This window comes from Lipotes vexillifer, unplaced genomic scaffold (assembly GCF_000442215.2).
Source record: "Lipotes vexillifer unplaced genomic scaffold, Lipotes_vexillifer_v1.1 scaffold1162, whole genome shotgun sequence".
In the NCBI taxonomy this organism is placed as follows: Eukaryota; Metazoa; Chordata; class Mammalia; order Artiodactyla; family Lipotidae; genus Lipotes; species Lipotes vexillifer.
The window spans coordinates 1,035,038-1,047,779 of record NW_006779033.1 but is presented as its reverse complement, the minus strand read 5'-3'; the positions used below and the strand labels follow the sequence as shown (position 1 = coordinate 1,047,779).

Sequence of the window (12,742 nt, the reverse complement as noted above, 5' to 3'; positions counted from 1 at the left end):
GCCCGGCTCCCTCCCGCCTCGCCCCAGGCGGTCAGATACCCTGCGGCTCGTCCCCATGGCGGGCGAGGGCTTTTGTTCACCAGGAGCTGCACTGAGCGTGCCTCGTAGAGTTGGGTGGGCGACACGGACTGGCTAGCTTTTCTTTTTAAATTACTTTTAACATTTACTGAGAAACTCTCTGGCCCCAAGAGCAGCTGATGAACTTGGAAACATGTACTGAAAAGCAGTGTCCCAGTGCAAGGGTGTCAAAATGTATCTATCACGCCCTTGATCTCACATGAGGAGAAAGTCCTTCGTTCCTTCTCACACGATGGATCACAGCGGGAGAGCGTGGCCCCTAGTGGGGTCACCGCGCCCACCAAGACTCTGAGGGCCCGGCTACCAGGGAGCCCCGGGGCAGCGGGAAGCCTTGGGGTCGCATGGGAGGAGGGGGCACCCCATGCACGTGTTCCAGTGCAAGCTCGTCCTTCCCAAAGCAGCCCGCTGCAGCTGTGGATTCTGGAGGACGCCTCGGGCTGCCCCCGCCACCCAGGGCTCTGGCCCACTCACGGTTGAGCAGCCCGAGCTGCAGGAGCGAGGCCAGGGCCGTGAGGATCACGAAGAGCAGCAGGCCTCCCCGGCGCCCCAGGAGCCGCACCACCGGGCACACGGCCAGGCAGGACGCCAGGGCGATGCCGGCCGCCGTGTAGTAGGTGGCGTAGAAGTCCTCGAGCAGTGGCACCTTCACCTCGTGGCCCATCATGCTGCGTGCGAAGCAGTGGTGGATCCCGAAGCCGGTCAGCCTGCGGGGACACAGTGCCTGGGGCCGCCACCTCCCAGCGGGTGTGGGGACACCGTGCGTCGCGTCCAGGGGCAGAGCAGCCACTCGGAAGGTGGCGGGGAACGCACGTCAGAGAGGACGTCAGGGAGGGGATGTGCGTGGTCACGGCCCTGCTGTGGCCTTATGGAGGGTGCGGGCGTAAAAGCAGGGAGACCCTCTGCTCAAACGCCGTCTCTCACGGAATCCAGGCGTGAGGCAGGCACCCCCAGGGTCCCTGCATTTGAGCCCGCATCGTGGGCACCGAGGGAGCCCATCAAAGCCACTTTCCAGGCGGGCGGACAGCGCAGCGGGTGAGCACAGCCTCTAGGACGCACCGCCCGTCTACACCTCTGCCTCTCCCGGGGTTCTGGAAACTTGGGGACCTGCCCCGAGAACTGGCCCCCCACCCTCGCTGCAACTCGTGGCTCATGTGGCCTGGAGGGGCAGGAAGGGTCAGGTCGGTGAGGACATCTGGTCTTGGAGGCCGTTCAACGCTTAATTTACCGTTTCCCCCCCTGCCCTGGGTTCAGCCCCCTCCTGCCCCACAGGGTCACACAAACCCGCAGGGAAACGTGTGTCCCAGCCGCTCAGGCGGATATCCACTCTGGGAACAGGAATAAAGATGTGTAGCGTTCCCTGGGAGCACGGGGCAGCGGGGCTCTGAGGCCCCGGTGGACATGACCCATGGGAGCAGGGCTGCGAGCGCCTGCATCCGTCCCTAAGCTGAAACACCCTTCTCCCCCAGCCTCCCTCCGTGTTTTCAGCAGACCTTGAGGACGCATCAAGGTCAACTACAGACCGGGCCCTGCAGGAGGGAGCCGCCGTCCGCCAAACCCATGCGTTTCCCCTTGGGGACAGGCAGACCCGGCTCCCCCGGGCCACGGTGGACGGCCTAACAGGTGTGAGTTCGGAGGGGCTCCTGGTCTCAGGGCGGGTCTCCCACCTTGTTGTTCTGGTGGAAGGACGTCCTCTGACCACAACAAAGCCGGAGAGACTGGCTCGCCCTCCCCCAAAACAAGAATCATTAAGGTGGGAACTCCCCATCTTGTCTGTGTCACTATTTGTGTTTTTTCCAAAATAAAAGTTGGAGAAGTGACCCCACTGTAAACGGTCCCACTGGCCCAGCCGGCATCTGCCTGAGACTGGGCAGCGGGTGGCCGGGCTGGAGCCGACTCTGTGCAGGGACGGGCCTGAGGGCTCGGCCCCGACCAGGCGTGCAGCGCGGCTGCCCCTTCCCCTGCCTGGGCCTCGGCCGGCTTGGCTGCAGGACGAGGTGTCCGTTAGATCTGGGCTCTTCCACTGCTTCGGTGCTGGGATGTTTTGTATCCTCCCCCAAATTATTTAACCTGGAACCCCAATCCTGAGAGCTGATTAAATGGAGCTGCTTTGACAGGAGCAGCTGTGGGACGTAGGGCCAGAGGCCGCCCGCGAGCCTTGCTCTCTACTGACGATGGCCGCCCTGAGACGGCCCTGAGACGGTGTGCGGAAGGGTGCAAGCTCCCCTCGCCCAGTGACCTCTAACCCCCTACTGCCTAGATGACCTGTGACCCTGAACGAGGCCCTGCCTGGGCAAGCAGGGAAGGGCAGGGTTACTGAGCTATGAGTCAGCAGCACAGGCTTGCCAGTGCACACTGAACCCGCGACAGTGCTGGCAGGAAACGGCGTGAGCCACGGGGGTGTAGGTGCAAACCCGGGGTGCTGGGCTGGATGTGGTCGGCAAGGCGGGAGGGCCTCTGGCCACGTGTGGAGGTCATACCCAGGGCCGGGCCGGCCCATCACCACCCGCTGCGGCCCTGGGGTGGGGCCTCTGCAGGCGCGGGCTCCACGCGGGGAGCTAGGACACTCAGCAGCCTGGTCCCCTCACCCGTGATGGTGCCCGGAGGCCCACATGTGGGGGTCCCGTCGCCCCCGAGCCCCCCGCCACTGTGCCTTGGCGGGAGGGGCCTCCCGGGAGGCGCATGGCCAGAGAGCCCCGCTCCCGGGACGGCCCTGGACGTGAGCCTGCTCTCAGGCAGCCCCGTCCCCCTGGGACACGTCTGTGTGGCCCGAGTGGCAAGCAGGGGGAGATGCCGGGCTGCCCCGAGGCTGGGGGTCCATGTCTGCCGGCACCCGTAGCCCTTCAGACAGCTGTTCGGAAGCTCTGACGGGGTTCTCAGGCTCACCCCGGCCCTGCCGCCCCTCCCCCACCCCAGGTCCGAGCCCACCTGCGCCCATGACTCACGAGTTCACGCACAGCACCACGATGTTCTTCCACAGGTTGCGGGTTCCCACCACCTTCACGATGCAGACCTTCTTGGGCCTCCGGGAAAGTTCCTTCTCCAGCTCTGCAGGGAGGGGGGACCCGTGAGCCACGCTCGGCCGGGCAGCCACCCTGACGGCCCGAGGCGCGGATTCAGGGGTCAGGAGGAGTTGAGGGTTTCTCTTTAAGGCAGGGGCAGGGCCCGGCTCTCAGGGCAGAAAACTCGCCACAGAGACACTGACTTGGCAGGTGCAACTGCCCACGGGGCCTGCAGGGAGGCGGCAGGACACACACAGCAGCCACCTGCATGGGCCCCGTCCACTTGGAAGGGCTGCGGAGGCCGCTGGCGGGCGCGGAGGCCCTGGTCGGGCTTGGGCAGGGGTCCTCTTCCTTACAGAGTCTGAGCCCTCTGCTCAGGGACCAGGAGATGCACGCACTGCTCTGGTCCCCAAACCAACTCTGGGGGCCAAACAGGCTGAGGCTGCTTCCTCTGCACCTGCCCCTGCATGGCCCACATATTAGGAGAAGAAATGAGTGACTGAATGAACACGTGTGCACATGCGTGCACAGAGGCGTGGCCCGTGCACATATGTGCGCTGAGCCAGACAGACGGCGTCTCGGCTCAGGTGACGTGACCAACTACAGCTTGGTCGCGAGACCCAGCTTCTCGGGGGGCCCAGACCAGCTCTGAGCAGACGCCAGGCCCACGTCAACGAGGTCAAGGGGTTTGCCACCATCCTGGGGCTGACGGTTCAACAGGGAAGATCCAACGAGGAGACGCCCCAGCCTCCCCATCTTCCGGCATCTGTGAGCAGAAATGCCGCACATTCAGCCTCCGGGTCTGTCCCTGCTCCCCTGGCCGGCCGTGCCCTCGGGGGAGGGGACCCCTTCTCAGGGGCCAGAGAAGAAAAAGGAGACTTAACCAATCAAGACTGCCGAGGTCAGGGGAGGCAAGGAAAGACTGACAGTGCACCGACCACAGGCGGCTGGGAGGTGAGAGCAGGCAGCCCTGGGTGGGATCCTACGGCAGGGTCACTGGGGGTGACGTCCGGTCCAGGCTGCAGCTGGGCTGACAGCAGTGCAGCGATGGCAGTTTCCCAGTCGTAACAGGTGCAGGGGATGTGAGATGTTACAACAGGGAGACTGACTGGGGGTTTTTCAAAATTCTGTGCTCTCTTTGTAACTTTACTATAAACCTAAGAGGAATCCAAAACAAGTTTACTAAAAATAAAGCACGCAGTGGGGTGGGAAGGCCTGGAGGGAGTGGGGTTGCCTTGAGAGGGGCCCAGGAGCTGCAGCCCCCTCGGGGGGTCTCTAAGGTGTGTCCCCCTCCCTGTACTTCTTAGGGGTACTCTCACCCCTGGACGTCCTACCTCTTTCCTGCCATCCAATGGCGAGAGGGTCACCAACCTCACTAGTTACAGCTGGAAGGAGAAAGGGGTTGCTTAACCATAACGGTTTAGGAGTTTTTTAGTTAAAAAAAAGTTTGGATCAGTGTCACCAGCTGGGGCACAGAAGGGAGAAGGGAACACGTGTCCTACGTCCTAGGGATACCATGCTCCCTCAGTTTCCAGAACTTTCTTGCGAGTCAATATTCAGGCACAGAGCTGCAGGCCCGTGCACCAGCCAGAACGTCCATCCATGGACGCTCAGCTCCGGACATCCTCCTGGCTTTTATTATCCACTCTGCGAAAACAGGCTCATTTGATTTACAGACATACTTTCCCCACGGTCAGAACGCTAGAAAACTTTTAAAGAGCACGGAAACAAGGTTAACAAACACATAGCGTTGATCCAATGATCTGAGTATCTTCACTGTTGTGAAACTGGTCAGGAACCTCTTTATCATAGCCACACATGCCCACCATGGAAATCTTCCAGGAAGAAAAACTAAATGTCCATTCGCATGGCTATATAGGTTTAAATTTTTTTTTTTTTTTTTGTAACGCAGCTAAGACTTACTTAATTCCTGATACCTTCTAGTGTATGAAATAGATGTTAAGAAGCTGTAGTAACTGCAATTATGACGTTTCTTTCTTTTTTTAAAGCTTTAAACTCTGGAGCCCAAGCTGACTGTAGTCTACAGAGGTAACTGCATTATTCTAAGTGGAATTACACTAACCTCTCTGGGGCTGTTGGTATGTTGTCTCTGTTACCTGCATCCCCAGCCTCTCGACACCACCACAGACACGCAAGAAGCCATGAGGGCTTCCTGGCCCCGTGCTCCGGCCGACCCAGACCGTCCTGGCCTCTCCCCACCCACTGCAGAGACTCCTTCCTGGGCCTGCGGGGACACCTGCTGACCCCAGAAATTCCCTCTCAATGCGCGAGGCTCCAGCCGGCCCGAGGCCTCTTGCAGGAGCAGGAGGAGGCACGGAGGGTCAGAGGCAGGGCGCCAGGCTTGGCTGCCTGGGGCCGCCTTGGCTTCATCTCCTGCTGGGGTGTGACTGGTGCAAGTCACCTGACGCTGGGGACCGTGAGGTGGCCCGATACAGGGACCCGCTTCTCACCTCGGGTTCAGGACAGACGGACAAGACAGAGTGAGGCACGTGGGGCGGGATCCCCGCTCGGTTACCGAGAAGGGCTCGGGTAAAGCCCCTGTGGGCCTGATGGGGGCCTCGTACCCCCCAGACTCGCTGTCTGACCTGGTGACGCCGGACTCGGCTGCTTCCCTGCGGTCAGGCTGCCCAGAGAGGGCCTGATGCCGGGGACCCCCTCTCTGCACCTGGCTCACGTCCAAGGAGGAAAAGGGAAGATGGTTCACTCTTCCTCGCGGGCTCCTTCCATGCGGAGGGAATGCCGGGAGCAGGGAAGCCGTGCCTCCAACCCTCAGCCTCCTGGGGCCCCTTTCCCGTATGTAAAGCAGGGGCGATCTGATCCGTCGGAAAGGTTCTGATGAGGGTCAAACGCCTGTATGGCGTCTCAGCCCCCGAGGCAGGGCTGAGGGGGGGGCAGCAGGGAGGACAGAGTCAGGGCGGGTGAGAGCCTGGGTTGGGGACTGGATGCTGGTCAGTGGCCTAGATAACATGCTGGGACACAGCATTCAAGCAGGCAAACCGGTCCAGCCTAGGGAGGTGCAAGGGGCCACTTTCAAGGAAACAGACACCCGCCTTCCTCCAGCTTTGCCCTGGTGCCATCGAGTCACCGTCACTGTCACGGTGCGCCTGACAGCTGGGAGGGAGCAGAGACCCAGAGGCGGGTGACAGCCGCGTGCCCCGGGGCGTGAGTGCATGCCACCCCAGCCCCCAGTCAGGTGGGTCATGCGTGCTGCTGCCTGCCCCCCAGCACAGAGACCAGCACCAGCCCAGCTGAGTGAGGATACCACTTTCTAAAAACAGGAGGGAAATGAATCAGCGTAATTAGGATGGAGAAAACCAGCTTCTCCCAGACAATATTTTAACCTGAAAGAAGTGGAGTGTGGTGATTTAATTAGGGAAATGCCAGAAACAAGGCACTTTGACTTAAGAGTGCTGACCTGCTAATGGATGGGCCTGGACAAGTTTGGGGACAAGAGCCAGACACTCCAAAAGGAGCAAACGTGGCCTGAAAGGAGCGAGGTCCACGCACCCCTCACCCCCCGCCCGCCACGCTAGCACGTCCATCTCCCTCTCTCGGAAGCAGCACCGGGAAGCTGCTTCTGCTGGGCTTCCTGGGCTCAAGTCCCAGCGCTACTACTCACTAGCTGTGTGACCTCTGGCAAGATACTCAACCTCTCTGTGCCTCAGTTTCCTCATCTGCAAATGGGGATAATTACAGCACCTTGCACAGAACTGCTGTGGAAAGATTTAAGATAATATCAATACACTTCTAATATTGATATTAGAAGCTTGCTTTTCCTGTAAAAGTCCAAATAGTCAATATTTTAGACTTTGCAGGTCACAATGAATCACTTCTAGTGCTTATTAAACACACAATGTTCAGGGTTCCTTCCATGATCTACTGGATGAGAATCTCTGGGTGCCGGGAGGGGCCCAGGAGTCTGGATTTTAACACTCTCCAGGTGCTCTCATGGATCTGCTAGCTTTTGTGCTGACGTTCCTGACAAACAGGGATTCTATGGACCTGAAGTGTTCCGCTTCCTCAGAGGCCCAACCAATAGGTCCTGACAGACACAGACAACACAGCAGCTCTCTGCAGGTCCTGCAGAGCCCGGGAGAGACAGGGAGTGAAGGCCAGCGCCCCCTGGCCAGGACCGCCGGCACCAAACCGCAGGCAGGCAAGGCTGTGTGCCCCGCGTGGTTCAGCCCTCAAGGTTCCCCCTAGAGGCAGGGGCACGCAAGGTCACGCCGCCCTCTGGGTTTGGACTTGGCCATGTTCCCGGTCTAGCTGAGGACTGACCGTCACAGGAAGCTGGACAGCTGGCTGGGCAACGAAGGCACCAGGGGTGATGTGGGGTGACTCCCGGTCCTGGGGGGATGGGTGGCGGGTCCCCCAAGTCTGGCGGGGCTGTGGGTTTGAAGGGAACACGTGCTCACCAGGCATCACGCCTTTGATGTCGCTCTCGGGGTTCATGCGGTTCTTCTGTGTGAAGTGCAGGATTAGCTTCTTTGCCGATGCAAACTGGTGGGTGGCCATGAGCCACCGCAGGGACTCTGGGAAGATCCTGCAAAGAGAGAGGAAGTGGGTGAGGCTCTTCCCATCGGGTGAGGCGTGAAGACGCAGCTCTGTCGGGGGCTGGGAGCGTCCAGCTGGGTCGGACTGGGTATCCGTCTGCGAGCGGCAGAGGCTGGCGGGCGCTCAGGACTCTCTTTGGCCCAAGCAGACGAGAGAAGACCGTGGCCCTGGATGTTTCTGGTTTTCTCTCAGAAAGTAGAATTTGCGATTTTTAAAATGAGGCAGAAAAGGAGCAGCATCCTCCCAGCTGTGTCAAGAAATCTGTGTATGCTTTTCACCAGGCGCTGGATTACTAAAACACGTTCCAGCAGTTCATGGAAGGGCTGCTTTTGTGATATTTTGTCTCAAAAAACAAATGTTCGTAGAATGATTTTAAGTTTAAAAAAAATGCCCCCCATCCTAGCAACCTGACAGGCACTTTCCGTTTTGAACATCTGGAGCCTGACTTTCCCAGGGCTCAACTGTAGCAACGGCTTCATCTGGCTGCTAACTGCCCAGTACACGCCTCCCTGAGGTGGGTGATGTTTTTCAAGTGTAATTAGCGACAGACTCCTTGCTGGTTTGTTCGTGTTTAGGATGAAATCCGGTGAGGAGTCCCGTTGGAAAAAAAAAACAAAACCAAACTAGTGTCTCATCAATGCGTTTTGTAATTTTACATTTATAACGAGATTTGCAAGTCCGTCAAGGAGAACCGTGTGCCTGTCTGGAGCAGGGGGTCAGCTTGCTTTTTCTGTCAAAGTCCAAAGAGTGAATATTTTAGACTTTGCAGGTCACAAGGTCTCTTGAGAAACCAGCCACTGCCACATGCCCAGGGATGGAGGCTGTGTTCCCACAGGACCTGATTTTGAAGCAGGTGGCACCCCTGTGTGGGAGAAGCAAAAGCTGGAAGTCAAGGTTGGGGATGACAGCATAGCCTCTGCGGGCACGGCGCTCCAGGCGTCCCTGTGTTTCATGTCAGTTACAGAGTGTCAAGGAAGCATGACTGATGATGATAAGAAGTTACCTTTGCTACTACCCAACACCTGCCCTACCAGCTCTGGGGGGCCTCTAATCAAAGTAAGGCAGAAGCTGCAAAAGCTATCAGTGGTAAATTTTTATTTCAGAGTCACATCACTAATGATGTAATGGCTGTTACTCCCTTACCTGTTTGAACAAAAATCAAGTTTCTAAATGTTCATGATGTATTTTCCAGAAACAGCTGACTTCAGTGGTACATTGGGATGGTCTGATCAGAGTGTTAATCTACGCTGGGAGACCTGGGTTGTCACCAAGTGTCAAAAAGCCACCGTCCCACGTGGCTGCACAAAGGTGCAGGCGAGCTGGGGGCCCACCCTGGTGAGGTATGGCCGGAGCATTAAGACGGGCTCAGAAAGTCTCATGTCTTTTCGCTCAGGAGCCCATATTGGAAAGCTGATAAAACACAGGTTTCAAACTGTAAGCACTGATTTTTTTTTTTTTTTAAAATAATAAAAGTTAATGTTTGCTTTACTAGCCTCTAGTTTTTACAAATTAATTTTGAATATAATTCAAGCAAACAGAAACACTCACAATATAACATAACAGACATCAATATTATACACATATTAACATCTTGCCATATTTTATCAGATCTTTTCTTTATAATGAAATAACCTAACACAAATGCCCACCCCTATAGCTCTCACCTATGTTATCTCCATCCATCTTTCTGATTTATTTGGGTTTAGTGTCACTTTCTCATTTCTTAAGATAGACACACAGATCATTAATTCTTTTCTAATATATGCATTTCAGACTTCAAAATTTCACCTAAGTATCACTTTAGCAACACTTCACAAGTTTTGATAAGTAGTTCTTGCTCTGATTTGATTATAAATATTTTGTGATTTCTATCAGGATTTTTCCTTACCTATGATAGCCCGTTAGACAGACAGACAGACAGACGTATCTCATATATATACATAACACTTCCAAACATACCGGTTTTGAGAGGGGGGTAGTGGCGGGGTTGCAATCTTGTTTCATTGACTTTTAATTTTATTTAGTCATTTTGAGAAAACACAGTCTGTGTTACTGCAAACTGGTACAACCAGAACCCTGGATCCAAGAGGAGGAACGAGAAGGAAAGGAGAGAGGCAGGGCCCAGGGAGGGGAGGACCTGAGGTTATGGAGGGGCAGCAGCCCTGGGACCGGGATGAACCCGAGTAAAGAAACAGGGCTCTCCCAGGAGACCTGGGCACAGCGACCAGGGCTCTGTTAGCCACACGTCCCGTCTCTGGTGGCGGAAAGCACTGCAGGCCGCTTCCCCCACGCCTGCCTGGCCTACACTCACCCTTCTGCACGTTTCCCATGAATTTACGTCTTTCCAGCTCATTATGTTGTAGTAACATTATCCTCACTTCACAGATAGGAAAACTCAGGCAAAGCACTCAAGGATGTGTTCCAGGGCGGTGAAATGCAGAGCTGGATTTGACCCCAGGCAGTCTGACTCAGGACCCCACATCCTTAACCCCGGGGGATGCAGCAAAGAAACCAACCCCGCGTGCGGAGACATCGCTCCCATGACTTGGGGTTTGGGAGATACCGTTCCAGCACCACATCCTCGGCCCTTCCAGATGCCACGGTGCCCTCTGGGTTTTTACACCTGCTGCAAAGTCATAAAGAGCTCGCTGAATTGTCAGCCTTTGAGAAAGCCCAGAGATGGTGGTTCTAGCTTGGATAATGTGCAGTGTGGCCACATTATGGGAATTTAATGAAATGCCTGCTGACAGGCACATAATGTAGTAACACCATGAAAATTAAAAAACTGGCCAGTGGCCCAGGATCTGGCAGGAGTGTAGCTGAGCCTCAGAAATACCCAACATTTTCAACAAAAATAAAAGAGCACAGTAGGCAGCTGGAGCCCACGTCTGCTGGTGGACCCTCACGTGTGGATACTAAGAAAAAGCGACCTTGAGGATGACCTCTGCGAACACAGTAATGTGCATAAAAGCCACAGCGGCACCTCTAGGAAGGAGCTTTGCCGTTGCTGCCAGAAGGGGCGATGGCTACGGGGACAGGCAGTGGTCCCCAGAGTGGGTGGAGAGACAGGAGTGTTTGAAAGCTGGAAGTATCTGGTCCTCTCGAGCGCATTGTGTGGCAGAACTATCATCACCCCTCTTCCACAGATGGGAAAACTGAGGCAGAGCAGGTTCAAGTACGTTGCCTGGATTATGTAGCTATTAAAGGGGCAGAGCTGGATTTGAACTCGGGAGACTTTCAGGCTGTGATCCCTCCAAGCCAGGGGTTCAATGGCTCCAGGGCTTCTGCGGGAGGGTGTGGGCAAAACTAAAAGTCTCCTCTCGTCCAGTTCAAGTCCTAAGCCCCTGGCGGGAAGCGAGGGCGCAGGAAGGGCAAGCGCAGAGCCCTGGGCGGAAGTCCCACCCCCTCCCTGAGGATGGACACAGGCTGATGGACCTCTCGCCCCAAGGCACGTGGTCCTGAGGCCTCCGAAATATATTCAGGATGGTTAGAAGGTCCAGGATCCCTCATTCGCAATTCCAGGATCCAGAAGATTCTGAAACCTAAAACCTCTTCATTTAACTCACTTGGGAAAGACCTGAACTCCCTGAGGCAGAACGGGACCTACTGGGTACGAGCGTCAGCCTCGGGCATCGCTCTCCTGAGATACAGACACTTCCCTGCAGAAGTGTGAGCGTCCGGTGGACACGTCAGCATCCCCACGGGCGGTGGCGGGGCTGCAGGTGGACGGTGCCACCCCTTCCCGGCAGCAGGCATGAGTCACAGGTGCTTAAAGACTTCAGCCACGAAGTTAATTTTTAATTAAGCAAATCACAGATAAACCCATTCTCTACTTAAAAACTAAAATATTCCAGAGAACTCCGCCCCCCTCCTGCCCCAGTCCTGGCGCCCCTGCACTGCCCTCCCCGCCCCGAGCTGACCCCTGCCCTGTGGGTGTGCATCCTTCCAACCACTGGAGCCCCGTTTATCTCTGCTGTCACACTGCCCCCACCTTCAGTAGAAAATGCCTGTACGCTCTCCAAAATCCCCTTCCTTCCAGATGGGCACACAACTGCCCCCGTGGTGGTCCAGAGACCGTCACCCCAGGGGTGTGCACGGTGGTGTCCACCCCGAGATCCTGGGAGGAAGCCACGCTCACATCCTACCTGTGCACTGGGGACACCAACGCAGGTCAGTCCTACCTGGGCCACCTCGTTTCCCAGCGCATCCCGAGAACATCCAAACTCCGCCTCGATCTACAGGCCATGAACCCCGTGGCCTCAGTTATTCCACGAAAGCCAAGAACCAGAAATTTAAGGAAGAGGCTTTGACTGAACGCCAGGGAGGAGGACGCACTGCAAACCCAGGCTTTCTTCAGAGGAGAACCCCCAGGCCTCACTCAGACAACCGAGTCCTGGGTCAGGAAGTCCCAGCCGGTGATGGGGGTCGGGGAGGCGGTGAGGGGCAGAGAGGCTGGGCAGGGGCAGCAGGAAACCCCCAACTGGGAAGACACGGGCTTCCCGACCTTGCCCGGGGGCACCAGACTGCACGCCACACCACAGACCCTGGCTGCAGGATCACACTTCTGCAGCACACGCGTGTCTGTTGACATGATGAAAACCCTCGAATCACTCACAGAAGAAGGCAGAGTCACACATCTGGACTTGACACCCGAGGGGGTCTCTGATTTGCACTTAGCCTTTCTCCGGTGGCACTGATTCAAAGGTCTGGGACCTGGTCTTTGAATCCCTAGGGCAGCGTCACTTTTCCCACTTTAGGCTTACAGTACTACTTAAAAAGCGGGAAAAAATATTTTAGAAAGATGCCCACCCTGGGGGCTTCCCTGGTGGCACAGTGGTTGAGAGTCCGCCTCCCAGTGCAGGGGACACAGGTTCGTGCCCCGGGCCGGGAGGATCCCACATGCCGCAGAGCAGCTGGGCCCGAGAGCCATGGCCGCTGAGCCTGCGCGTCCGGAGCCTGTGCTCCGCAATGGGAGAGGCCACAGCAGTGAGAGGCCCGCGAACCGCATTAAAAAAAAAAGAGACAAGTCAATTTTTATTTAGCAGTCAAAACAAGTGAAAAATTATGTGCTGATTGTTATGCACTTGAAG

The 12,742-nt window shown here is 56.5% G+C and overlaps 1 protein-coding gene across 1 annotated transcript in view; it reads right to left on the bottom strand.

The window, feature by feature from the left end:
• SLC22A23 (solute carrier family 22 member 23) overlaps window positions 1-12,742 on the bottom strand; it is a 150,498-nt gene that overhangs the window by 14,814 nt on the left and 122,942 nt on the right. Inside the window, exons 5-7 of the mRNA XM_007452092.1 lie at window positions 7,514-7,641; window positions 3,021-3,123; window positions 550-782 (exon numbers count right to left, since the gene is read on the bottom strand). Coding sequence (XP_007452154.1) covers window positions 550-782; window positions 3,021-3,123; window positions 7,514-7,641 — 464 coding nt within the window. The remainder of the gene's footprint in view (window positions 1-549; window positions 783-3,020; window positions 3,124-7,513; window positions 7,642-12,742) is intronic.